The sequence below is a fragment of the Phasianus colchicus genome, chromosome 7 (genome assembly GCF_987193195.1).
Source record: "Phasianus colchicus chromosome 7, bPhaCol1.hap1.1, whole genome shotgun sequence".
Lineage (NCBI taxonomy): Eukaryota > Metazoa > Chordata > Aves > Galliformes > Phasianidae > Phasianus > Phasianus colchicus.
The window spans coordinates 21,801,757-21,827,186 of record NC_143442.1 but is presented as its reverse complement, the minus strand read 5'-3'; the positions used below and the strand labels follow the sequence as shown (position 1 = coordinate 21,827,186).

At 36.7% G+C, this 25,430-nt stretch overlaps 1 protein-coding gene across 2 annotated transcripts in view; it reads left to right on the top strand.

Annotated features, from left to right (window-relative positions):
• The window catches only part of PDE11A (phosphodiesterase 11A), a 121,310-nt gene that overhangs the window by 10,102 nt on the left and 85,778 nt on the right, over nucleotides 1-25,430 (top strand). For both annotated transcript variants that reach the window (XM_090144086.1, XM_031601374.2), the window contains one exon: nucleotides 5,631-5,789. In XM_090144086.1, the coding sequence (XP_090000212.1) occupies nucleotides 5,631-5,789 (159 nt within the window). Of the gene's footprint in view, nucleotides 1-5,630; nucleotides 5,790-25,430 lie in introns of those variants that run through there.

Below are 25,430 nucleotides of genomic sequence, written 5' to 3'. Positions count from 1 at the left end.
AGTACAATACTTCTTAGGTTAACAATGCTGACAACCTTGCTCTTATATTAATTTTGATGCTGAATAGCTAACTAAAAATCAGGAATTGAAATGCAGGATATTCAAAGGAGCTTCAAGGTGTTTTTATATTTTTGAGCCATTCCTAAGAAAAAACTAAATTGTGAGGAGTCCTGTCCCACTGTGAGTACCTCTTGTATTCTTCTGTTTTGTATGATTAACAAGCAGTATTTTCAAATTGTCAAAAGAGAGGTACCTTTTGCTTATAGCTGTCAACTTCAGTTGGGTCATCTAGTTCATTTGACTACAGTTAGACGTTATATCCGCAGACTTTGGTAAGTGAAAACAATGTCTCATGAACATCTCACTGCTGAAAATGTTTTCAGAGAGATTTCATCCTGCATTATGTCATTTGACTTTGAGCTAAGTTGATTTAGGAGCATACTTTTCTAATAAATCATTCTGATAGTATCGGCATTAATTGTACTAGCTTTGGTAAGGATATAGAAAACAAGTTTTCTTTTTCAGGTTCTGAGGGCTGTGTTTAGACTAACTGTAGCTTTGCTAACAACTTGTGAACCACCTACTTAAACTGAAAATCAAACCTGAATTCTAGTTGTTCAGAAATTGCCTTCATTATTACCCTAATCTATTTAATTTCTTTAATTGTCTAGGGAGTGAGGGGAAGATCTTGCTAGATTAAAAACGAGAACAAGAGCATCTCATGGGAGTTGTGGAGGTCCTCTGTGACCTTCTGTGAAAAATTTCCTGTTGTTAATGTTTTTAAAGATTTTCTGAAGCTGGGAATCATTATGGAATGTCTATATTCTTTCAGCAAGTGATAAAATTTGTAACTTTTAATGAGATTTTTTGCCTCTTTATTTCAGTGTGAATTTTGTTTTTATAGACCCCCCCCCCCTTTAAGTACAGCTGTTCCATTTTCATAATGGTCAGATTGTTTAGTGACTACAGATCCATGATTAATTTGCTGCTGGTCTCCAGGAGGATTAAACCCTAAGACTTCTCATTTTCCACTTCCAATCCTATCAATAATACACCTAATGAACTTTTTTCAATCCTTGCCCAGTACCTTTATATCTTTAATAGTCAGAATTAAACTAATCTTATGAATACAGAGGTCATTAGAGGACTTGACATACAGCTGCTGGGCACAGTCAGTATTGTCTTTTCAGCTGAAACAGCTAGAAAATATTTTTGCTGCTCACAACTTCTGTTCAAGGCTCTAGTGTTTCTCATAGTTAAGTTCTCAAATTGTAGTCCACACTTTTAATGTTGTTCTCACAATTACAGGAACTAGAAATTAAATGTATTAATGAAAGTTGAAATCATGATAACATTAGGATTACAGGATTTGACTCTACCCCAATTTGTCCTTTTATAGAATAAAAGCTTTGTAGTATAAAAGCATGAAAATACTTTTCTTGCTGACTGCAAATCTCTAAGTAGATCCAAAAAGAATGGAGACTGTGTTACTGCTTCAGCAGTTGAAATAGCAGCACTTGAACTGATGAATCAATCTTGCTCTCTTCCTGTGATTGACTGTCACATTTTACAGGGCAATATTTTCCCAAAGAAGAATTTGCAATCAATAAGCAACTTCAGATGAGGTTTATCCTCCCAAATAACCACTCCTTGTTGGCAGTTCAAATTCAAGTTCAGAGTGCCTAAGTCACTACATTTGCAATGTCTCTGGCATCTAGCAACCTCATTATGTAGAAGCAGGGCATTAAAGATAATTGTTTTTGTTTGTTTGTGTTAGCAGTATTTTTAACAATCAGAAGTCTTGACTTCGTAATTCCTGAGTGTTCTTGCATGAAAATATTGCTGATACCATTGCAATTATAGTGAAGTTTCTCTCAAAATTAAGTATACTTTATATCTAGTCTATCCCTAATTACTGAGTAACTCTTCTTTACAAAAAAGAAACCTAAAAGAGGATGCTGCATTTGTAGCATTAACACTGATATTCCCTAACAGCCAGGAGCCCAGCACAGGTGCCTGTTATGCCACAAGCTGTTCCAAAAAAAAATGGGGTAATAGTTTGCATCATAAAATGCTTGCCGTCTAACAGAATTCTTCTCTCTGATTTAGCAGCTTTGTTATCAGCTGCTAAACAGGCCTTCTTGCTCAAGGTCACTACCCTGTAAGTAGAGGTGGATGTAAATTTTATACAAGCTCCTCAGCCCTCACAGTTCACACTTGGGTATTGAGTTTTTATTGATGCAGTTAAATTCAGCTAAACCTCTCAGCTAGATCCTACCATGTGCATCCTATGAAGATGTAATAAATGATGACAGAAAACTAGGAGGAGGATAGGTGTGAAAAGGGGAAGGTCTGGGACATAAGGCAGGTCATCCGGTCACTTATCTCTTGTGTATATTGCATATCTCAACAATGTTAATGCTGGCAGAAATAGTATTTCATTGCTTATGTCTCCTTCATTGCTTTTTGCAAATGTCACTGAAAGGAAATTCCTGCCTGCACTTCAACAAGAGGTTAGATACAAAGTTTCACTTTGCATCTTGATTACTTCTATTTTTTTAATGAGTTCTTAATTAGGCTTGCCTTAATCTCTTCCTTTTCCCAAATAAATGCATAAGTTTCTCTATATTCCTCTTATTCACTGTTTCAAATATGCTAGGGAACTGAACTACCTTTTACAGAAGGTTAAGAAGTGGGTAATCTGCTATCAGATGATGGAACCACTTGAATGAGTTGTTACATATTTGGGACTGAGGCTGTTCAATTGCTCTGGGATCCCTGTGCCTCCCTTCTTCCCCTGTAGAGATCACAACAAGGAACACAAACAGGAAACTTCCTAAATCTGCATGAAATATGATGTAGCAATTAATTCCAGATTGCTAGTCCATTCTGTGCCTGCTGTTCTTCAGAGTCCACTAAGGAATACAAGACCGGTACCTTTGTCACATCTGTTTGCAGTACTGGCAACTTGTACTATAGAGATACCATTTTGGACAGGTTCAGAAACCTCTGTATTACATGATGCTGTCCACTGCAGGTCAGATGGTGCTTTGACTTATATTGTGGGTGTTGTGGTTTTCCTAAGCAAACTGTTAAACACAAATATTTCAAGGGAAGCTCACTGTCTTATCAAAGAATGCATATTAGTAACTTGCTCTTCTTGAAAGCAAAAAGTATTTAATACACTTAAGAGACAAAAATAGGTCTAAGGAAGAACAACAAACCCTAACGAAATTACAATTAAAATAGGAAAAAAATGGTATAATAAACAGATTCAAGAGCTTGTTATTGGGTGGCAGAAGAGTGCTATAGCTTGCATATGAATATCAATTGTTATTAATTACTGGTGTTAAGAGGTCTGACAATTTGCATAAAGGAATAAAATACCCAAATGTTTATGTTAATCAATGTTGGTTGAGCGCAGGTCACTTAAATCACATTATTTTTGAAGTGGCAATGATGTTTCTACATTATCTGCCGATCACAACAGGGAAAAAAAAAAGTAGGAATAAGATGATCTGGAAAATGTGTCAATGTTGAATATCAATGAAGATTTAATATCTCTTTCTTGTCAGAATTAAATTTTATCCTACTTTAAGGACTGTATGGATGTAAGAATTGCTCTTTCATCACAGGACATAAATATGTGCAGATATTATTTTGCAGCTGATGTTGTCCGAACCTTTAAAATCAAAACTCTTGCTTCTATTTGTAGAAGAGTTTAGTTACCTTTGGTTGGGAGTGCCAGAACTGGTTGCAACCCAAATGCTAACTTTGTACTGAAAGAATGGAGCTACCAATTCCCTCTCCAGTTGATGGTAGAACTATTGAAGATGATTCTCTACAGAGAGTGACTTTGCAGTCATCTTTCAGCAGTACTGTTTCATGGCAGAATAGTTATCTGTACAATACCATGCAAAAAAAAAAAAAAAAAAAAAAAGTTCAGTTTCCTTTAGCTTTGTTCAATCTATACTTTCCAGTATAACTTTCCAAACTAAACTAAAAAGTCATTTTCAGCTAAGATTTGAATAATGCTCTTTAAAGCTTTTTTAACTTCAAATGTTAATGTACTTAATGAAGTACTTTAGAAAATTGTATGGAAAATGTGTAATTCATCTTTTAGCTCTTTTGTTTTTATATATGGTAATCTTTCTTCAGTGGTAACCAACTGTGTGGATTCTACAGTGGAAGGTTAAACTGCACATCCAAACTGTGTGCAGTTTTCTCTTCAGGAAGCTATACGTTGAGAAATATAATGGCATGAGGGGTCTTTCTAAATCAAAATGTTCTGATAATCGATTCTCTGGGAAGAACCAAAGTTTTCTTGAATTTCTGTAGTACGTTGCACTTATACTGCAGTGTAATACTAATCCTTACAGCAAGGCATATTTGACTTACTAAATTTAAAGTGCAGCAGGCAGAGAGGTATAGCTAACAAGTGTTTCCATCTGTTTACCAGAAATCATGGGCATCTGCAAAATATAGATGTGAAATGGCATTATGTATGTGTATCTAAGATTATGTAACTAACACCAGATATCAGTCTTAAAATATCATTCAGTAAGCATTCTATACAGTAATGGGACTTATTTTAAAGTGAGCAAATGAAATTTGGTCTAAAGATGTGGTATTGTCACCCTACGCATGTTTTTCCATTTCTGTGTTTGTGAAGATGGTGGTTTGTCACTCTTTCACAGTTAGTGCATTCTAAAATTTCTTGCAAGTATTAAAGCAGATGGAATACTTGCTAATCTTACTGGTAAATTGGCCTTTGAAGTATGTTTACTCTTTAACATCTTATTACCATTCTTATTTGATTGTGAGATTGGAAAGCAATGTAAGCAGACTCATGCTCATAGTATGTGTTCTGTATTTTTTGAGAAAGTGGATGCTTTATGATCAATGACATTATACTAGATACTTAAGCATGCTGAGGAGATTTTATATATGCATTTATTGACATAATTAAAAGATTTTTGAACTTTGCGTTAACGCAGTTCTGAAACTTAGATGCAAGTGGATACAAAATCAAATGAAGTTGTGCATGCAAAACAACCTCTACAGTGTAACAGTAATAAAACCTTGTTTGATGATGATACAGTTCTTGGTCTTAAAAATTTCAAAAATGAAGACTACTACAAAGAATCACACTTGCAGATTTTCCCTTTGCGTAGCTGCTCACCACCGGGGCGATTCAGTTGCTGTGTTCCCATTAACACTGTTTAGAGGGGTGGTGCCAAATTTCCTGTTAGAGCACTATGGAATAACTCAAAAAATACTCTGATGTATACTACGTTTTAGGAACTTTGTCTACCCAAATACTTTCCTGTATGCTTCCAGCAAGCTGTGCGGTGATTCGATTGGGTCTTGGTATTGTGGCTGATCTTTTTAAGTGGTATCCATAAAGTCCTTCTTTGTTTTATGCTTGTGTAGTTTGAGTACAGCAATTTGACAACTGTTTCCCTCAGCATCTTAATTGGGGAAAAACAGCTAATAGAAGGTATGGTAATAACACAGACGGCAACGTAATAATATTTTCCTCAGTGTCTTGTATAGTAAAGTACCCTGCTACCTGAAGGAAGCTCAAATATACAATATGCATGTTAATATTTTCCTGTTTTTTCTTGAAGGATCGCCGCTTTAATGATGAGATTGACAAACTGACTGGATACAAGACAAAGTCACTTCTGTGCATGCCCATAAGAAACAGTGATGGAGAGATTATTGGTGTGGCACAAGCAATAAATAAGACTCCTGGAGGTGCCCCATTTTCTGATGACGATGAAAAAGTAAGACTGCCTTCTTCTGTTTTCTTTTATGTAGCCTGACAGACTCTTCTTAGGAGTACTTACTGTAGATTGATTTTATGAATAGAAGACTTATTCTTTAATATTATAGACTTTGTAATTAAATTGTAATTAGTAAATTTCTCAGGTACAACAATGCTGCAGCATTTTATGTACAATTTATTTCCTCTTTTTACATGTTAGAGTGGAGGGGAGATCTGGTGTTACTACTTTGTTCAGTTCGTATCTTGATAAGTTTTAATCACTCCATGTTATATTAAAAACTCCTACTGATCTGTTTTCTAATGCTTTCATAGCTTTTTAAAAAAAAATCTGAGTTAATGTCTTAGAAAATTAGCTGTAAAGCAGAAAAGCTGATACTTGTTTTATGAAACTTACAACTGATACACTATTATTGCTTTGTTCTCGCAGCCTTTTTTTTTCCCAAATCTTTAGCTCTCAAAATTTTAGCTTCCTTATTTGGCCTGCAATCTATTACTTAAGTTTGAAAACCCTTGTTTATGTGTGGGTGTCTTTCTATATCGACCTTTCATGACATAAGTTAAGTTCTTTGTAGATTTTAACTTGCAATACAGAAACTAGAGTTTCAGAAACCTATTCTCTAGTGAATTTAGAAGCTGTGAAATTAAGAGTTTTGCCATCATTGTGGGGTAGCTCAGGGAAACCTTAAGATATTAAATTGCATTAAGAAAGAAAGACTAAGAACATGAGTACTGACGTATTCTTTATAGATGTTAATGCATATGCCTCCCCCACTGTAGGAATAATATCTTGAGTAGCTTCTGTTTTAAGTTAGGTAGTTTCAATTAAAAATTTTGTATCACCAACAAATGAGATGTTAGATGCTGATTCAGAATGAAATTAAGTCGGTAGAGGCTGTTGCTTTAGGTTCAGATGACTTGTCAGTCTGTAACTATTTTTATAAAGATCAGGTGCACTTGGGAGCTTAATACCATTAAGGTACGGGGAGCAGCCTTTTATGTTAATGGTATTTAAGTGCTTAATATAAAACGTACGTTTTATGCTACAGCATACATCTGTTCTGTAAATGCAAGAGACCTTGCCTATTAAACTTCAGCTTAACACTTCATAGATTTTGTTAGACTTCTCATGCAATACACTAATGGGAAGACTTCAGCGTTAACCTCTAAATAAAATCTTTCAAAGAATTATTTTTTTTGTTGAAGTAATAGTTTATTCTTTATTTTTCTCCAAATACTTTGAGTATTCATATTAGAACAAACAGTTTTCTGTTTGTCAAGCAAGTATTCTGTGTGATAAACTAGCTGTGGTTTTCTTGTTCGTATGTTGGTTTTTCTTTTTATAGAAAAATTATGTGTAGTAATAAGCTTGTAAGAAAACTATCACAGAGAAAATCCTAAGCTTGCTTGCTTAAAATCATCACCTCCTTTGAATGTTCTCCATAGGATATATGTCTGTAGCATATAAGCTAACTTCGTTTTAGGGGATGTTACATTTACCCCTTCATGCTACCATAAAGCATTAGGAGACTTTCAAATCCCTATCAAAGAATAAACACTTATTTTCTTCTTTCTGTCCTATTCATTAAGATTTATCTGGAGAGTAAAGGGAGTTCAAGTAACAACAAGGAGGATTTTTGAATTAAAATTAGGGAAAATGGGAAATGGTGCTATTAAAGTCAGGGTTTCTGCACCGGAGTATGAAGGGAATGAATGAATGAAGCCAAAAAATGACTGGAAAGAAGGGTAGTCAGCAAGCTGCATAGCAACTCTATCCAGGAAATAGAAATGGAGTATCCTTCAAGAATGTATGAAACAACGCACACTTCTGTTGGTATGAGTATAGTATTGAATCTGTTTTTTGTAGAAGTGTAGGTAGGGATGGACTTTGCCCCTGAAACTTACTTAAGCTGACTCAAAAGCAGTTAGTACTTGACAGAAAGCCATTGTTGGTGTATTATTACGTGTTGACATTCCTGTGCTATGACAAAGAAGAGGTGTTAAGCAATGCCTATTGGAAAGAGAAAATCCTGCCTCATTGGTTCATTGCAGTAGATGGGAATAATGTTTAGAATCAAGACAGTATGACATATTTGAAATGTCTCAAAGCTAAACTAATGTTTCAAGGCTGTGAAACATTGCACAAATCAAACTCATTCTCTGTAGAAAGCATAGGAATGTATTTATGTACTCCTTTAATGGTTACTAAATGGCTATTTTTACTTGTTATATATGTATGGCAATACATTTAGGTCATAGTATAGAGCCATTTCACAGTTTTTTTTTTTTGAAACAGTGGTTTGAGGATATGAATCTTCATGTGACTAATGCCTGTTAATAGTTTCATACTCTGATTTCTTGTGTAGTGGGAGTAATTCAAAATGGATAGTCTTTTGTGAAATTTCATTGCACAAAGGAATATTTTGCCATCCAGGTAGGGAAATCCTTGCCAAATGAAATACAACAAAGTGAATAAACAGTAGCTGAGAGTGTAAGATGACTTAATCATGCGTATACCTTCTATTAGTTATCAGATATCTTTTAATAGAAACAGTTATGAGCAAATATTTTAGATTTAACATAGCACTTTCTTGCTGCTAAGTAGAGATCTTCAAGCAGTTATTTGAAAGAGTACGCACTTGCACATGAGGAGTCGGCTTTATTCCTCTGTACTGCTATATGCTTTGGATACTTTTCCTAAATCTGTTTCAACATTTTGTTCTGATCTGTTCTGCTCTTGAGCTGATTGCGAACTTTTAGCTGAAGTGCAGATTCTCACTGACCTAGCCAATTTGGATCAGAGTTGAAAGATTAGGTTTATACCTGGATATAATATTCTTATTGAAAGTGCATTCAACAAGTGAAAAGGAGTGAAGTATAAATTAATGAGATGAGTGCCTATTGGTATGGCAGACAATTCAGGTAGGGCAGCTATTCAGTTATTCCGAGGTACAATGTGTGAGCTTTATATTATTTTTATTAAAGCTAAGTAACTGGGGCTACCATTCACACAAACAGAAGTAGTTTTCTAAAACTCAAAAGGTATTTATTGGAACAATATTCATTCCAGTATATGTATTTAATGTGCTGAGCAACAAGAAAAAAAATTGTCTTTATCAGTATCAACTATTCTAGTAGCACGTTAAGCTAATTTTTCTCTTGTGAGAATTTTTTTTCCATAAAAATGATTTCTGCAACAGATCTGTAAAATGGATGGTGCAGTACATACAGTTTATGCTAGAGTGGGTAGTCAAATGCAAATTCAAGTACTAAAATTCAACTTTTCCTGAATGAGCGTTTCTGTACTTGTTTAGTATACCTTGTTCTTGTGTAAAATATGTTTGAAGTGCTGCCTTTATCTTGTATACATTTTATCTTTGATAGAATATTCAAATATCATATGTTCAACTGGCAAAACTACTGTGTGATGTCAACTGTGTATTCCATAAACACGTTAATATAATATTTGATGTTAGTACTGAAGTTGTGGTGTTTGGTTTCCATTCAGAGGTTACTTGCTGATTACAAAAAATCTTTAGTTTCTTGCAACTTAATTGCCATCTTTATGTTTTTCTAGTCATTTACTCTATTGTTACAGTTAGAAACAAATATGTTTCTAATAATTTTTCAGTAATATATTAAATGGGTTCTCAAATGTACTGTTTAAGGGAAAAATAAGTGAGAAGGTAAAGATTACTGTGGTCTGTAGCAAGTCTAGGATTGGTTGTTTTTTTGTTTGTTTTTTTGTTGTTGTTGTTGTTTAGATCTGTGCTCTTAAGCTTTTTCCTCACTTGTAACCTAGAAAACATGATATACCTCTGGGAAGCCAAGAAATGCACTTCCAAGAGAATGTCTTCAGGATTAGTGAATGCTTTTTTAAAAACTATATCAGAGGAGGTGATTGTAAGGAGAAGTGGCAAGAGAAAAGTAGGGGCAAAAAAAGTCACCTGAGAAATGTTTTTGGAACAATGAAAGGAAAATCTGCCTGGGTGTTAAGGTGCTTTGTGTAGTAAAGTCTAATGACTAGCTAGCAAGCAAACCCCATTTTATGTTGATGTTACAATTTCTGACAAGTAGCAACTTCAGAAGAATTATAAAATGAGACTGTAATAAACTGACCCTTACCTCCAGGCCCATTCAAACAAATCTCAGTGTCTCTACGTATGACTTCTGTTGGAAGTGTCTTTCTATACTTGCTATTATGTGAAGCAATTAATTTTATCTTTTTTTGCAAAGCTACTAGACTATTGTATAATAAAATGTCACTTGGGGGCACTAGTGCCTTGAGTCGATAGAAAACAAAGAATAATGTTTTCAATTACAATTAAGTAGATACTAGCATCACTTCATGTATTTTTAGTTATTTTTTTGAAATTTAGAGCAAATAAAATATTTAAGACTGGGGGAGTTTTGAATGCTCCCAAGCTGTAACCAAGTTTATGTTTTGCAATATCTAAAATAGAGTATTAGATTTCCAAGCTTTGTAATTTTTTCATGGCAGACTTTCAGGTTTTTCTTCTGTACCTCTGGCCATGGTGTTAATATCACTGCTAAGTTTTCTGCATGTAATGATTGCTTCCAATTGCTTAACAAACTGTTTCCTTTTGATATAAAGGGTGATCCAACCAATTCATTGTTTTGAGTTAAACTAGACCCGACAAATTGCTGTATGGGTTTTACCTCCTCAGCATCAATGACTTGGTCAGCCAGAATGGTGTAGAGATTTCTATTTTGTTATAGACAATTACAAAAGTATTAATTGTTTAACTTAGCAGTCATCACCTTACACTGTCATTAGTTGGTAACTTGTAAAAATAAAATAAATACACTGAAGAATATCAGTTTTCTTCCAAGAGTGGATGTCATTTTATCTGGAAGGCTTAAAAACAAACCACCAAAGCCTTGAAAAGAAGAGTGCAGCCTGTGTGTTGCTAGTGCTGTCCTGGAGAGACACTTCAGTATTTGTGCTGTTTGTTGGTGAGTCATGTGTTGCAGGACAAGTGAGGAAACTACCTGGTAAAAGTCTGACAGTCTGTGATTTAGACAATTGTGCGCACTTCATAGTCTCCTGAGATGTGGTGTCACAACAAATTTAAGCCTCCATCAGAGGCTTAACAAGTGGCATCATCAGCTTCACCATCCCTTTTCCTGGTGTCCCTTTCCTCTCTGTCTCTGGCATTCTCCTAGCCTGAAGGAAGTGAATCAGCTGCAGGTATATTACATAGGATCAGCTAGAGTTGAGTTCTGCTTGATTCAGAAAGAGACTATCTTGAATGCAGTGAGATCCCATTTTTCCAGCCCCCTCCCAGGAAGGATTTGGTTGTCTATGCTCTATGAATGGTTCTATTAAGAGCAATATAGCCAGACTCTAGGGTTCAGCTAGTGAACTTTGTGGTTTGGAGCACCTTAAGATATGGCTCTATCATTTCTATTTCTTGCATTTCTAATAACAGCCCTATTGAGTCTAAATTGCCCAATTTAATATGCTCTTCTGGTTCATATCAGCTAAGGCCTAAATACATTCTATACTGGGATTACTATAATGATGAATGATTTGTAGAGATTTTGCTGTACCTGCTAACTTGCCTTCTGTGAATTTTTGCATGATGGGCTTAGAGTCATGCTGGGAGACAGTTATCTCTAAGTCAGGTATTACTGCCTCATTACCTTCTGGAAGTAATCAGCAGTAAATAAAAGTATCAGAAGGAGTGATTCAGAGCATGCTAACTTCTGACTGTTGTGAAAAATCATGCATCCAGCTCTGAATCTGAAGAATGTGTGAGAAGGTCATCTGAAAATTACTTTGGGTGCACTAGAATGGAAAATGAGAAACAAATGAGGTAAATAATCTTTTTGCGTATTTTATGTATTTCATTATGTGATAATGTTGGCCTTGAACGCTCCTGCTAAACTCTACCTTGCTTCTCTGATAAATCTGCATAGCAGTGTGACTCTAAAATCTATTATTTAAAATTGGCATAATTCTCAAAGATATCTCATGGGACTGCATGCCATTGCATCCAAATACAAGATGTGAATTTGCTGAAAGAGGGCAGAAACTAACAAAGACACTTGAAGGATGAAGGTGCTGAAGCACTACAACTGTCTGGGAAAACTAATGGTCTATTAGGCACTATTCTTGAAAGTACTTGCTTCACAAATGTAAATTAAAATAGATCACAGTAACGGAATTCTCTTGCTGGGGGAGTTTAAAGCAATTTGTCACTAGAATATTGGTTTTAACAGGACATGCTCACATCACTGATTTGCAAACAGTGTTAAGCGACTGCGGTGACAAATAGTTCAGTGGGCTTGTTTCAGTCCTGTGGACACTCAGTCAAAACTTCAAGTTATGGAGGATGCTTAGGTTGTTTTCAATTACAGAATACTAAATATGCTTTAACTTACATCTCAGTATCTGTTTTGAAGACTTTTAATTCAAATATTAACTGCCAGCCTCACTTCTGAGGAGTGGAGGCAAGTTTAAGATGTCTTACAATGGTGTTTTAGTGAAATAGTTATCTCTCAAATATATGCATCTTCCTAAGTTTAGGGGCTGCTTTGTGTTTGTAGTATGTAGTACATTGAATCCTTGATACCTGTTTGAGGCTTTTAGATGCTGCCATGAAACAAATACCTTCAGATCTGGCATCTGAAAGGACTTTTCTACTGAAAACAGCTCAGTGTTTCATTTATTTTATTTTATTTGTGGGGGCTGATGTTCTCTGATTGCTGTATTCTGTGAGTGTGGGGAAGGTGTCTGGATTCTACACATAGTTGTCAGTGGGAGTCTGAACCCGTTTGTTCTTCCTGTATTACTCGTGTCTTTCTAAATAATTTATACAGAGAGATTTGGATAAATAAGTGCTTTCTTCTGTAAACTTAGATTGTGATTTGGTTAACGTATTTTGTAGCATTTGATTTGGAGCCCAACTCAAAGCTCAATAAACTAAATGGGAGAATCTCTGCTGACTTTGTGGGCTTTTAGACAAACTTTGAACCTCTGTCCATTTAGGAATATTTCATTAAATGCAGATCCTTATTCTATGGAGCTTAAATTAATCTAAGTCAGACTAATGAAATAAGGTGAGTTATTTTCTCTATCTTTCCCTTCCACTGGATGCAGAAGAGGCTCCAACGGGCTGAATGCAGTTTCTGCTCTTGATCAAACAAGCCCCTTGATTTGCTAGACATGGGGGGGTGAAAAAAAAGTTATTTAATTTCATGAACATTCATTAGAGTCAGACAACATTCTGACAAAACAGAAGTGAGTGTCTCTCAAGTTAGATTGTTCTTCATGGGTTTTTCAATTAATTTAGATGTGACTTCAGACTCTAGACAACTGATAAAACATCAGGGGGAGGGAGTGTGATCTGATGTAGAAATGTTAGTTGGTCCTGGAAATTGACCTATACAGAGAGCCATTAGTGTGAAACCAGTATTTGTTGGCTGCTGGTTGTGAAACAAATCTGGTGAGAGCACGGAGGAACTGAACCCTTTATGTGTTTCTATCCTAACACTTTAAACAGAAAACCCAGAAGCTAAGAGTTGTGTGGGTTTGATCATAATCTTCAGATGCTTCAGGAACTGTGTGTGATGTTTTTGTATTCACCAACTATTAATTTAATCTTTCTGTGAGAACAGGATATTAATAACTTTCAGTGGTTTAAAAAATGCTTCTAATACCAAAGCAACTGAGTCAATTTGGCCTGGTTCATCTCTCGGTAGAAAGGATATGTGGCAGCTCATTAGACAAACCTTGTTTGCTTTAAGCAAAACTTGTACTGGGAGAAACTTGTATTGGAACATGGTTACAGAAGCATGTAAAAGAACCTTTCTAGTCTACAGCTAGTGAAGACCTCAATTCTAATTACTTGATATGTGCCCTGATGGCTGAATGGGAGTGCCTCATCCCTACTGAAGTGCTTTTTCTGAACTTCTGTCAGTCTATTCAGTTCTCCATACTGTTCTTCATGATAACTTTAAGGATTTAGAAGCTTTTAGAAAATAGTATTTCACGTCTCCTGAGAATTACTTATTTCGCTCTGCTTTGGGAAAGATGTTTGTACAGCAGTTCTTGCCATCAAAAGTATTTTCTGTTAGAATAGTGATGTTGAGCCTGTCTGTAACTATAGATTACATGATAAGATATCAAAAACTGCTTAGCAGATCATTTTGCTAAAAATTAAGTCTACATCTGTCCTTAAGCCTGCTGCTACAGGCTTCCTAAGAATTAGAGACAATATTCTGTTATTCTAGCACTGACTCATGGTATGTTTTGGGTAAATCGCATAGTAGGCTTTCAAATTATAAAAATGGTATTAGGTGTTTCCACACTTAATATTTATCAGACTTTTCATTTTAAGTATTCTCACCTAAGATTTTTTTTTTCCCTTCTTGTTAAGCTCAGCCACAGCTTTTAAAATTAGCTGAATGCATTTCTTACATGCAGCAGCTGTAGTCTGGACAGATCTGGTTAGAAAACACAAAATCGCAAAAAATACACGTGCTCAGCTTTACATGTCAATGTAAACTGTGCTTGACTGGTTTGTGAATGTATAGCGAGTCTAAAATTGGTGGACTCCTGGTTGTATATCAAAAGGAAGAACTCAGTCCTCCTCCTCACTGTCTTTGTTACTGCTAGCTGGAGAAACTGAAGTTTGCCGAACCAGCAATTGAGAATGTAAACAACAATATGGAGCACACGGGAATGTGTTGTCTCTGTATCTAGCAAATTAACTCTGTGGCCATAAAGTGAGTAAAATTCCTGTCCCTCTTCTTTCATAAAAGCATAAAAGATACGTGAAAAGATTGACTATCTCAGTGACCTTTCTGTCAGCTGTTCAAAGAAAAATGCCTTGGATAAGGCAAGCTCTGGGTGAAATTCCTCTTGCGCACTCCTATTTTTCATCGTTTACCAGATGTGGTATCTTGAATTCATTACCAACCCAAGGACTTTCCAATTACAAATTTATTCAGGCATTTCTTGAAGTAAGCTGAATCACAGAATGGCCAGGGTTGGAAGGGATTTCAAGCATCATGAGTCTCCAACTTCCCTGCCACATGCAGGGCCACCAACCTCCACATTTAATACTAGTCCAGGCTGCCCAGAGCCCCATCCAGTCTGGCCTTGAACACCTCCAGGGACGGGGCATCCACAGCCTCTCTGGGCAGCCTGTTCCAGCACCTCACCACTCTTTCTGTAAAGAATTTCCCCCTGACATCCAACCTAAATCTTCCTTCCCTCAGCTTAAAATCGTTTTCCCTTGTCCTGCAGTTGTCAACCCTTTCGAAGAGTTGATTCAGCTGAATTGTTAGCTTTCAAAAACTTCCTACATGTTGAGTGAAGAATCCCTATCTGATGTTCATTAAGTTTGTGTTATTCCTCCTTGCTTTGCTTTTAGTTAACATAGGGAAGAGCTGCTTCCTATTCATTTTCATGCCAGTTGTTTTTCGCTAAAGAAACACAAGTCTTGAAAAGCTGTGAAGTTGCCACCTGGAGCAGCTCCTCCAGGCAGTGAACTGTTTGCTTTGGGAGGAGTGATGTCTGCTCCCAAGTCTTGGGCTTCGAGTCTGCTGTGACAAGTAAGCACTTCCTTATCTGGAGAAGCAGGAATGATTTGAACCACTTTTGTGTGCTGTAGCCAGATAAAGAAAAATGATAAATGTTTTTTTTTTTTTCCTGCTGTTCTAAAACTAACTGTCAGGTATGCCCAGGTTTTGAGAGCTAGGGTAGTTATTTGCTGTGTATTGGCATTTTGATGCCACTGCATCACAGGAATATAAAAGTCTTTGTTAGGTATCCAACCTGATTGGTTGTCTTTGACTGTTAATTTTGGCAAAAAGATTCTAAAGCTTTCTGAATCATGGTGGATATTGGAAAGTGTCCTATTATAAATAAAAAAAAAAAAACCCTTAGAACAAAGCATAAAAAATGTCAGGCCACCAGTGAAAGTTAGTCAACAAGGTTGATGATTACTTGTTGCTGAGTGGAGCTGATTTCACCTTTCCTGCCTAGCTGGCAAATGCTAGAGTTAATCCATGTTATGACAGTTTCTTTTTTCAGTCAGAACCATTGTTGGTGCTATCAGAGGTAACTGATGTATATTGTTTAAAATCATGAAGTGGTGATTAGATTTCAGTAGGAAAATTATGCAGTACACTTAAGTAGCCTCTATCAGGTTAAGCAAAGTGTTTATGAAAATATTTCTTGTGAACAGCATAGTGATACTGGCTGGCGTGCTAGGAAGAACACTCAAACAGTGCTTTGTGGAAGCTGTGAGTAAGTACTTTAATTGTCAGCCTGGTCTGTGGGGGAGACCTTTCAGTTAGATTATTTATCACCATATGTTTTTAGCAAAACCATGTCAATATTAGCAGTTTTCAAGGCTACAGTCTTTGGACTGAAGTTCACATGAAATTAACCTCTGTTAATTTGTTGGCAATTACCTGCCAGTGTTGTAGCATTGAATGGATAAAAACAGATCTTGTTATTTTTACTTTCCCATTTAAAAAAAGAAAAAGTTTTGCTGCATAATAATGGACCAGCAGAATTTTGCTATGCTGGTGTCATGGTTACAAGGCAAATTCAAGGATAATAGCTCTTTGGCATGGTACTAGTTCACTGGTGTTATGGTGTGCTTTCTCACCAAGAGATGAGTGGAAATGCCTTGGAGCCATGGGATGGGACGTGATGCATAAGGCTGTGTGGTCCAAATGAAGGCAAGTGTGGAGTTGTGACAGACTTGTGGAGGGCTGAGACCTGAGGATGTCCTAGTGACTATTTTCTCAGTCTAAAATTTGTAGTGAATTTGTATTGCAGTAGGGTGGTGAAGAGACAAGTGATGAAAGCTATGGAAATTGTTCCTTTTTGCTGATAACATTGTGATAACATTGACTTTATGTGGGAAATTCCTTTTGATACAAGTAAGGATTGTGTGATGAATGTTGATGAATGTATATTCATCAGCATGTGAATGTTTATTCCCCAGTGTCAATGGAATGTCCTGTAAGATAGTGGGGCCATGTATTGCAGTCTGAGTTGGAACAGACCTAAAGACTAGTCCCAAGGATCAGGGCTGTTGTGAGTTGATCCTGCTTCCTACTGAAAAGAAGCAGCTTTGAAAGATGAGGGATCACCAAAGCTTGTTACCATAAACACAATCTGAATTTTCCTTTTGTCATGCTCAGTGGAAAAGATGACTACTGAGGGCTGTATATTTGCTTTTGTGCCTGAATCACAAAGGTTTGTTAACTACAATACCCAGGGGTTGCAGGGCTTCTCCTATAGTTCAAGGCATAAAATCATGAACTTTTAATCCTGTATGTCCAGAAGGTTCCATTATCAACAGCAGCTCAGAATGGATGTGCACAGTGCAGAAACATAGCTGTAGTTACATTGCTATTGCAAGAAATGGTAAACTCTGGTCTCTGAAATAGTGTTGAATAATTCTGAACTTCAGAAAGTTGGAAAACTTGTCTGTAACAGCTGAAGTCTGCCCACAGAAGTATTAAACTGGCAGGCTGGCAAGAAGCTTCTCACCAACAAATCAAGAAATTGAATACTGCATCTAATTGAAAATTTGGAACAATATGCAATATAGAGACTATTTTTCCTTTATAAGCAGAAAGATGTTCTGGTTTTTGTGATCTCATGAACATCTGACAAAACCCAGTCACTAAGTAATAAGCTCAATAGTTGATGCCAGCCGGAGCTGTTCATATACAGATAAGTCTTTTATTTTTCTGAAGCAGGTTGAGAAATCACTGTAAGCAAGGAGCAGAAGCCATTCATGTGAGATGTGACAACACCTGATAAATTATCACAACCTGTAGAAACGGAGGGTCTAGTTCATTCTATGTGTTCAGTTCTTGGGAGGTTTGAAATTGCTGTATTGATGCTTACATTTTGAAGAATGAACACTAATTTTGGGGGGAAGGGGGTTTCAAGCTGTTGCAGTTTCTGCATTACCAAAAAAAATCTGTTTCTAGAGGAAAAAATAATAGAATAGTAAGAAATTTACTTTGTAAGCCTGTATACTGTGAAGTAGGCAGAATTTAGCGTGTATTAATCGATTAAACACTTTTTCCACTCAGATTACTGAATGATTGTCTACTTCACTGATGTAATTCTGAATTAGTACATCCTGAATATTAAGAAAAAATACTTCAATTATTGTTTCATCATGTACCTATACTTTTTTCTAATGATTATTGAACTTGAGATGAATAACTTGGATTGTAATTTAATTTATTTTAATTTGTATGGCCTTCTGTTTTGCTTCTGCTGTCAGTTTTGTGGATGTAATGATAATAGATATGACAAGTCACACTAAGATCTATTTTTGATTATATAAAAGAATTAATGTAGATGTTAGATGCCTGCAGTAGCCTGTGATGTTAAAGTTAGAAAAATCTAACTCTTAAATATTCAGCAGATACAGTTTTAAACAAACTACTGGGAGTTGGGATATATGTGGCTGGATGCATGGATGTCACATACTGGGAGTAGCCTGATACTCTCTGTGGTTTTGTAGGTGGTGGGGAGCTCTGCTATTCTGCTTTTTAGCTTACGTATCTCTCTCTTTCAATTTCTCCTGCAACAGCTGTATCATCCTTTTTTGATCAGTATCTTAACTTTGTACTATATATAAAGCCTGTTTTCTCTCAGCGCTTTCCCTTTTTTGTTATCCTGTTGCTATGATTTGGCTCCTGTCTGTTGTTTTGCTATGTTTTTCACAGATGTGTGCACTTGTGAAAGGGGTAGGGTTCTTGAAAGACTTGCTGTTTGCTAAAGTTCAGCATGTATCACTTTGCACTCAGATGCTGAAACACGCTGGTGGCTGGTGAGGTCATTCCATAAAATCTTTTAATGTTACAAAACCTGTGTGTGCTCAGAACTGTTAGATATCAGACCATGAAAACTGCTACTGGAGGTTATCACAACCTGGCACTGCTTAAAAAATAAAATGAAAAGCTAAGAGTGTGTGGGAAATGTGGAAGTAGTACCTATATTTTGCCAACACAAAGGTAGTTGATTCTCTGAAGCTGAGTGTTAGCAAACTTACTTATAACACATTCTGGTTTCTGACCTCATTACTCAACTCAAGTTAACTGCAAGACAAGTGGCAAAAATGTTTCATGCAAGTATATGAAATTCTGTAGGAAGTTGCCTTTTCATTTTGTCTTTCTGTACATGGCTGTCAGCTTTGGTTACTAGAATGGTAATACCTTCTCTGGAGTCCTTTTTTTTTTTTTTTTTTAGATGAGATGACCACCTGCACTAGGCTAAATTAGATATAAGGAGGAGGAAAAAAAACAGCATGCATGATTAAATAGTTCAGCAATCAGAGATGCTTTCATAAGTTATATGTTATATTATGTGTAAAGGAGCAAAATAAACATCAATAGTTTTGTTATGAAAGCCAAAAGGTGTTCTTAAGTCTTCAATGTTTAAGCAAGTAATACTGTTTACAAAATACTATTGATAATGTACTTGCTTTTCAGAAAGAAAAGAAATTGAAAGAGTGGTAGTTTGTTCTGTGTTTCTTAGCTTCTGGTCTATTGCTATTAATCTCACTGTATTTCCTCTTGCACAAGATTGCTGAAAGGAGATTCTGAAGGTAACACTGTGCTTGGATGTAATCACTATGTCCGTATGGGAGTCTGTGCCTGCTCTTAAATGTGAGTCTGTGCCTGCTTTGAAAGCTAGAAAATGCTCCATGCAAAATGTGCTCTAGACAAAATTCACCAGCCAAGCAAAAATCCTGAGTCCAGGATTTGAGTCTTGGCATTGATTTAACTGTGGTGACACTTGGACTGGAGGTGGTAAGGCTTCATTTGAAGGCGTTGCAGCTCTTCCTCGAGTGTTCACTTAGATGCAAGTTCCAAGCCAAACCCATAAATTAAGATACGATGTGCTTTATTACTAACATGCATGACTCTTGAGTAGTCTGAAATAAACTACTAAATGTTTTGATTTCTCCTGAGCAAGTCACATGTAATGCGTTGACATAGTTAAATATTGATATTCACTTCGGAGAATAACAGAAGTGGTAATACTAATGAGAAAATTTTAAGTTTTATGGAGATAAAGAATCATCTTTTTTTAGGTACCTAATTTGTTTGTTTGTTTTTTTTTTTTTTGAAAGAGTGTATCTTGTTTTCATCTGTCTGCTTTTTGATGGTTGTGGTGGGCACTGTACAAACTCTTTATGTGCCCACAAACAGAGCAGGAGGCAACTGCTTATCCAAAGAGAGGATAGAGGAGTAGTTTAAAAAGAAAAAAAAAAAAACCACAACCAAAAACCCAAACAGCTTGGATGTCACAAACACGTCTGCTGACCTTTTAGTAGGCTTCAGACATCCCTTTGTATAGTTTGTGGGAGTTGAATTTTTGATTTTTAAGTTTTTCAGCTGAAGGAAGGCCACACAAACAAATGTCAAGGGAACTAAAAAATCATGTAAAAGTGAGAAACTGTAAAAGTGGCAAACTCTTCACCTCTAGAAATAGGCTAACTTGACTTAATAGGACTAGACTAGGGTTGCAGATCAGGCTGGCTCATGTAATCACAAAGTAGAACCATAAGGTCACAAGGTTGATCTTACCTCCACAAGGACAAAATGACAATATATTTTCATTGATGCTGTTGTGTATTAATGATGAAAATAGTCTAGAAGGGTCTGACACTGTGCTCGCATTTCCTTGTCAAATGTATCAAAAGCATACTGTGTCTGTTCCTTACATTTTAGTGCATGAAAAGGATATTATATGGTTTTGACGGATTTTCTGTATTACACAGTTAATGCTTTCAGGAAGTTTTCTTAAAGTCAGTTATTTAGAATCCTTTTTTCCTGTAGCAAGTTCTGTAATTTTTTGTTCTTGGCTCATATATTTGGTTTGGTGTACTTGAACAAAGGTTTCTTCACTCCTGTTGGTGTACTGTCTACTTATTAACTGTAGTGTGTAATGTGTGCTCAAGTATAGAGGAAAAAAGTTTTCTTAATGTAAATCTTTTTCCTGTGGAGGTGTGGGAATTCTTTTGGGCAGGAAGTTTTCTGTGACTCTGAACTTTTATAAAATTAGTGAAGGAAGTGAATAGTTATGTCTCTGTCAGCTTGTTAATGAAGCTGTAATAAGTAACTAATATTACAGCTGTATTCAAGGTATCATGGAACCAAAGGTTATAAAATCATCAGACTTACAGAGAGGAGTGTGTTTTTTGAGGTGGCTATAAACCTTGTAAAAAATAGCCTATTTACTTAAAATTTCCATCTATGTCAGACCGTACCAACTGTAGGGTTTGGCTTAAATCTGCATCACGTAGCTGAGAATTCATTGTATGTGGCAGAATTGTTCTAAGAATAGCTCAACTTGGAAGTTATTTTAAATTTTCAAGATTACTTTTTAATCTGGAGGTAATCACAATCTTTAGTAGACATTAGAGCAGTCAGACTTGGCAAATCCAATTTTTTCAGCTTCTTTAGGCTGTCTCTGCAGTCTGTAATAGCTCCAACTGCTGCCTTGTGCTCTGTACTACTGTCCTACCAGATAATGAATGTGTGCATTTTCTGCTTTTCACCTATAGGTGTCTCTTCTCGTATGACTTGTGGAAAATGTCAGTGATTTCCTGAGTTAAGACTTGGGGAGAAAAGGTCAGAATCTGTCCCCTTAACTAAAAATCCATCTTTTAATTTGCAGGGAGTACTCCATTACCAAGAAATGTGATTTGTGGGTTTTAATACTGTTGAAATAGAACTCAAATTCTGTTTTGTATTATGTAATATACACAATCAATGGGGTCCAATAATATTAGCCAGTTGTATTAGCAGCTGTCAGAATGGGCAGCAGCCCACATCCAAAGAGCTCTCAGACATTTGGATTACAGATTTCCACACAGCTGGAAGCAAATTAATGTGTTCTGCAGCAGGTAAAATCAAGGGACTTTTTATGCAAGATGACTCACACCATAAAGCACAGAGATGATCACAACACTGTTCTTATTCATATCTAAAACAAGGAGAGTACTTTTCACTGGTTAATGGAATATGCACACTATAAATGTGCTGTTGTCAAGTGTTGGGCTTAGACTTGTTAACATTAGTAGCTTTAATCATTAGGCATTTCATTTTTTTTATAGCCATTTTGAAGCTATTATGTTCCTTTACAGAACAGAAAGGACTGTCAGCAGATGTTCCCAAACTGACACGTGCTTGCTGAAGTGCAAAACAGAGGTGTTCATATGGAACATGTCTGATTGCATTGAGAAGCTCTGTGGACACGTACTAATGAGAAGTAACATGACCCTGAGTAAGACAAGAAGGAAGATTTTTGTCTGAAGGCTAACTCAGAGGGAAATGGGTTTGAAGTGTGAGAATGAATGCATTGCTTATATAAAATAATGTTGTTTCAAAGCAGTGCCTACTCTATCTACTACTTCTGATGAAACCAAATTGCAGTCACAGTTGGGCTAAATGGACCAAAAGGAAGGCATGAGTGTGTTTTTTTTTTTAAAAAAAAGTACTTCTGTAAAAAAATAAATCTGTACCTGCTATCTCTGTTTAATTTTCTCCTGATGAGAAACAGCTCCTTTTCAGTGGAAACAGGTCCGCTCTTAACTCCTCACTTTGAAGAAAGCTATTCAAAGCTGCAGAAGTGTCTGTGGTAGCCATTCATTATTTGATTTTTAGCCTTCAGAAATCCAGAAATGAGATGACTGGTTGCTGCCCTTTCACATTTCTTTCATGCTTATTTCATGTTCCCTAAATATTGGCTTGCTACTGCTATTAATGTACTGCTGCTCCTAATATATGTTTTTATACAGTGTGTGGGAAGGGAAATATTTTATTTCTCTTGTAACTAACAATTATTTACAAATGTAAGTATAGCGCTTTTTTTGGCAAGAATATAGTGGAGGCTGGAATACACCAGTAGGAAATGAATGTTTCTATTCAAAATGAAGCTTCATGGGTGCTTGTGTTTAGTCTCCTAGCTCTAGAGATAACTCTTGTGATTGTTTAGTTATGGTGGGAAGGATAGGATTTGTCTTAAACACATACTTGGAGGATGACTGAAAGTTTCAATTTTCAATGTGTGTTTCTACATATTGAGCAGAGCTGTGCTGTGGAAACCATTGTTTCCTTTGACTTTCTGGCACTTTACCGAGCAGCTGTTATCATCTGAACATAGCATGTGCTGTCCCCATCCCCACTGTCCCCAACCCCCCAAGGAAACCTTAGATATTTGTCATTCCAATTCAGAGTCCCAGAGGAAGGAAATCTTGCAGCTGAGAAGCAGCATTAGGGAGAAAAGGTCTAGCACTTCTTAAGCTGGAGGCTGTGATCCACAGGCTGTGATTCCTGCTAGGTTGCTAGCAGGAAATAAGCAATGCTTGTCTAATGACTTGACGGCTCCTCTGTACAGAATGAGTGGAGAAGAAATAGCTTACTGGGAGAACAGAAGAAATGCAGCAATCTTACTGATGACTTTATCAATGTGAAAGTTTTTAAGTTCTTCAGATACATGGGAACAGGGGCAAAATATGTTCAATGAAGACTGGAAAAAACACGTTTTCTGTATTCTGTGGTACTTTAACTTGAAAATTGTGCAGGTACATCTTTTAAGATGCAGTGGCTCACAGTAACCCTCCAGGTCAGTGTTAGAGCTGAGAAAGAAACTACAACTCTGTTTCCTTCTTTGTGTGGAATTAAACCTGTCTTCTAGTAATAAGAGAAAATAACTATGATATTGTCAACACTGACTACCTAACTTTGGCAACACAAGCATAGCTCACATGAGCTAAGCAAATTGTTAAATTGGGTGAAAAGAAATGGTTCATTCTTACTTTGAATCATTCTAAATCCAGAACAGGAGCTATGTGAGGTACAAATTTGCCCTTACATATTCTCAAGAGAGTTGAGCACAGCCATATTCTAGGCCAGCCCATGATACTTGTTTCATTCTTTATCTTCTATGATAGTGTGTACATGAACAACCAAACACTTTAATTGAAATAGTCAATTAACCATAAATATCAGCTTTGAAAGCAGTGGTCCTAGAAGTTGAAATAGTAAAGCAGCACCAGAACAAGATAGTTACTACTTGTTATGTGTCCATGTTGCTGTCAAATGATTTGGGCCATCTAACACTCAAGTTCATGTTTGTTTTTTTTAATGCATTTTCTTGTAATATCATACAACCAACATGACAGACGTTTTAGTACAGCCTACATAATGCTTTCTGCTGTTGAAGTATGAATGCTAAAGTATTTAAGATGATGTTATGATTATTTCTTGATTTAACTTTATGCTGTGTGAAGTTGTACTTTTTTTTCACTCTTGCCCTTGTTTACATTTTATTATTTTGGATATTCATTTTCAAATGCAGGTGACATCAGTGTACCTGCACTTAAAATGTTTTCAAGTGCGGCAGTGAGATGGTCTCTCCAAAGCTATCAATGATTCTCTGGTAAATGTGGAGATGTGTGTTAAATGATGCACTGTATTGCTCTTTGTCCTTCTGAAGAGGCTACAGGATTTCCTTATTTTTGGGCCAACCAACCTAGTGAAACACAGTACTACCATGAAGTGCAGAAAAGAGTTCATTCTGATTCAGGTGTTCAAAAAAATTTGAAGAATTGTAGAATTCTTCAAAGTTGGAGTTATTCAAGTTGGAAGGGACCCATAAGGATCACTGAGTCCGACTACTGGCTCCACACAGGACCACTCAAAAATCATATCATATGGCTAAGAGCCTTGTCCAGATGCTTCTTGAACTCCAGCAAGCTCGGTGCCCTGGCCACTTTCATGGGGAACCGTTCCCATACCCCACCACACATTTGAAGAACCTTTTCCTGATATCCAACCTGAACCTCCTCTGTCACAACTTCAGGCTTTTTCCTGTTGTTTTATCACTGGTCACCAGAGAGAGGAGACAAATGGCTGCCCCCCTACTCTCCCTCCTGAAGAAGCTGGTTTTCTCTTCTCTGGTTTGAATAAGCCAAGGGACTTTAGTTGCTCCTCGTATGCCTTCCCCACTAGACCCTTCACCATCTTTGTAGCCCTTTTTTGGACACTGTAATAGTCTTATGTCCTCTTTTGTACTGCGGTCTCCAAAACTGCACATAGTATTTGAGGTGAGGCCCCACCAGTGCAGTGTGGAACAATCACTTCACTTGGCTGGTTAACAATGCAGTGCTTGATGCACCTCACGATATGGTTGACCTTCCTGGTTGCCTGAGTGCACTGAGTCATTGCACTAAACCAGTCACGGGGCTCTTCCCACTAGGTTTTGCTTCTGTCAGTGATGTCACAGATTTTTAGCTCTTGCTTGTTCCACTTTGCATGTGTTGGTGTGGAATCTTTTCAGATGTGCTCTGTTGTACCCAGCACCTCACTGAGTAAATTGAAGGATCTCACTGACTTGCAACCCCTCTGATTGCAGTGTGCTAGCCAATAGTTTATTATCAGCGGTGTAGGTGTGTGCCAGCTGGGCTATTGGTCTCACTCCAAACCTTGGCATGCTGCCCTTTAGCTCATCTCTAGGGAGCATGGTTTTATCACCTTCCCCTTTCAAATCTAGCTTAAAGCACTCTTGATGAGCCCTGCCAACTTCTGGAATAGAATGCTTTTCCCCCTTTGAGTC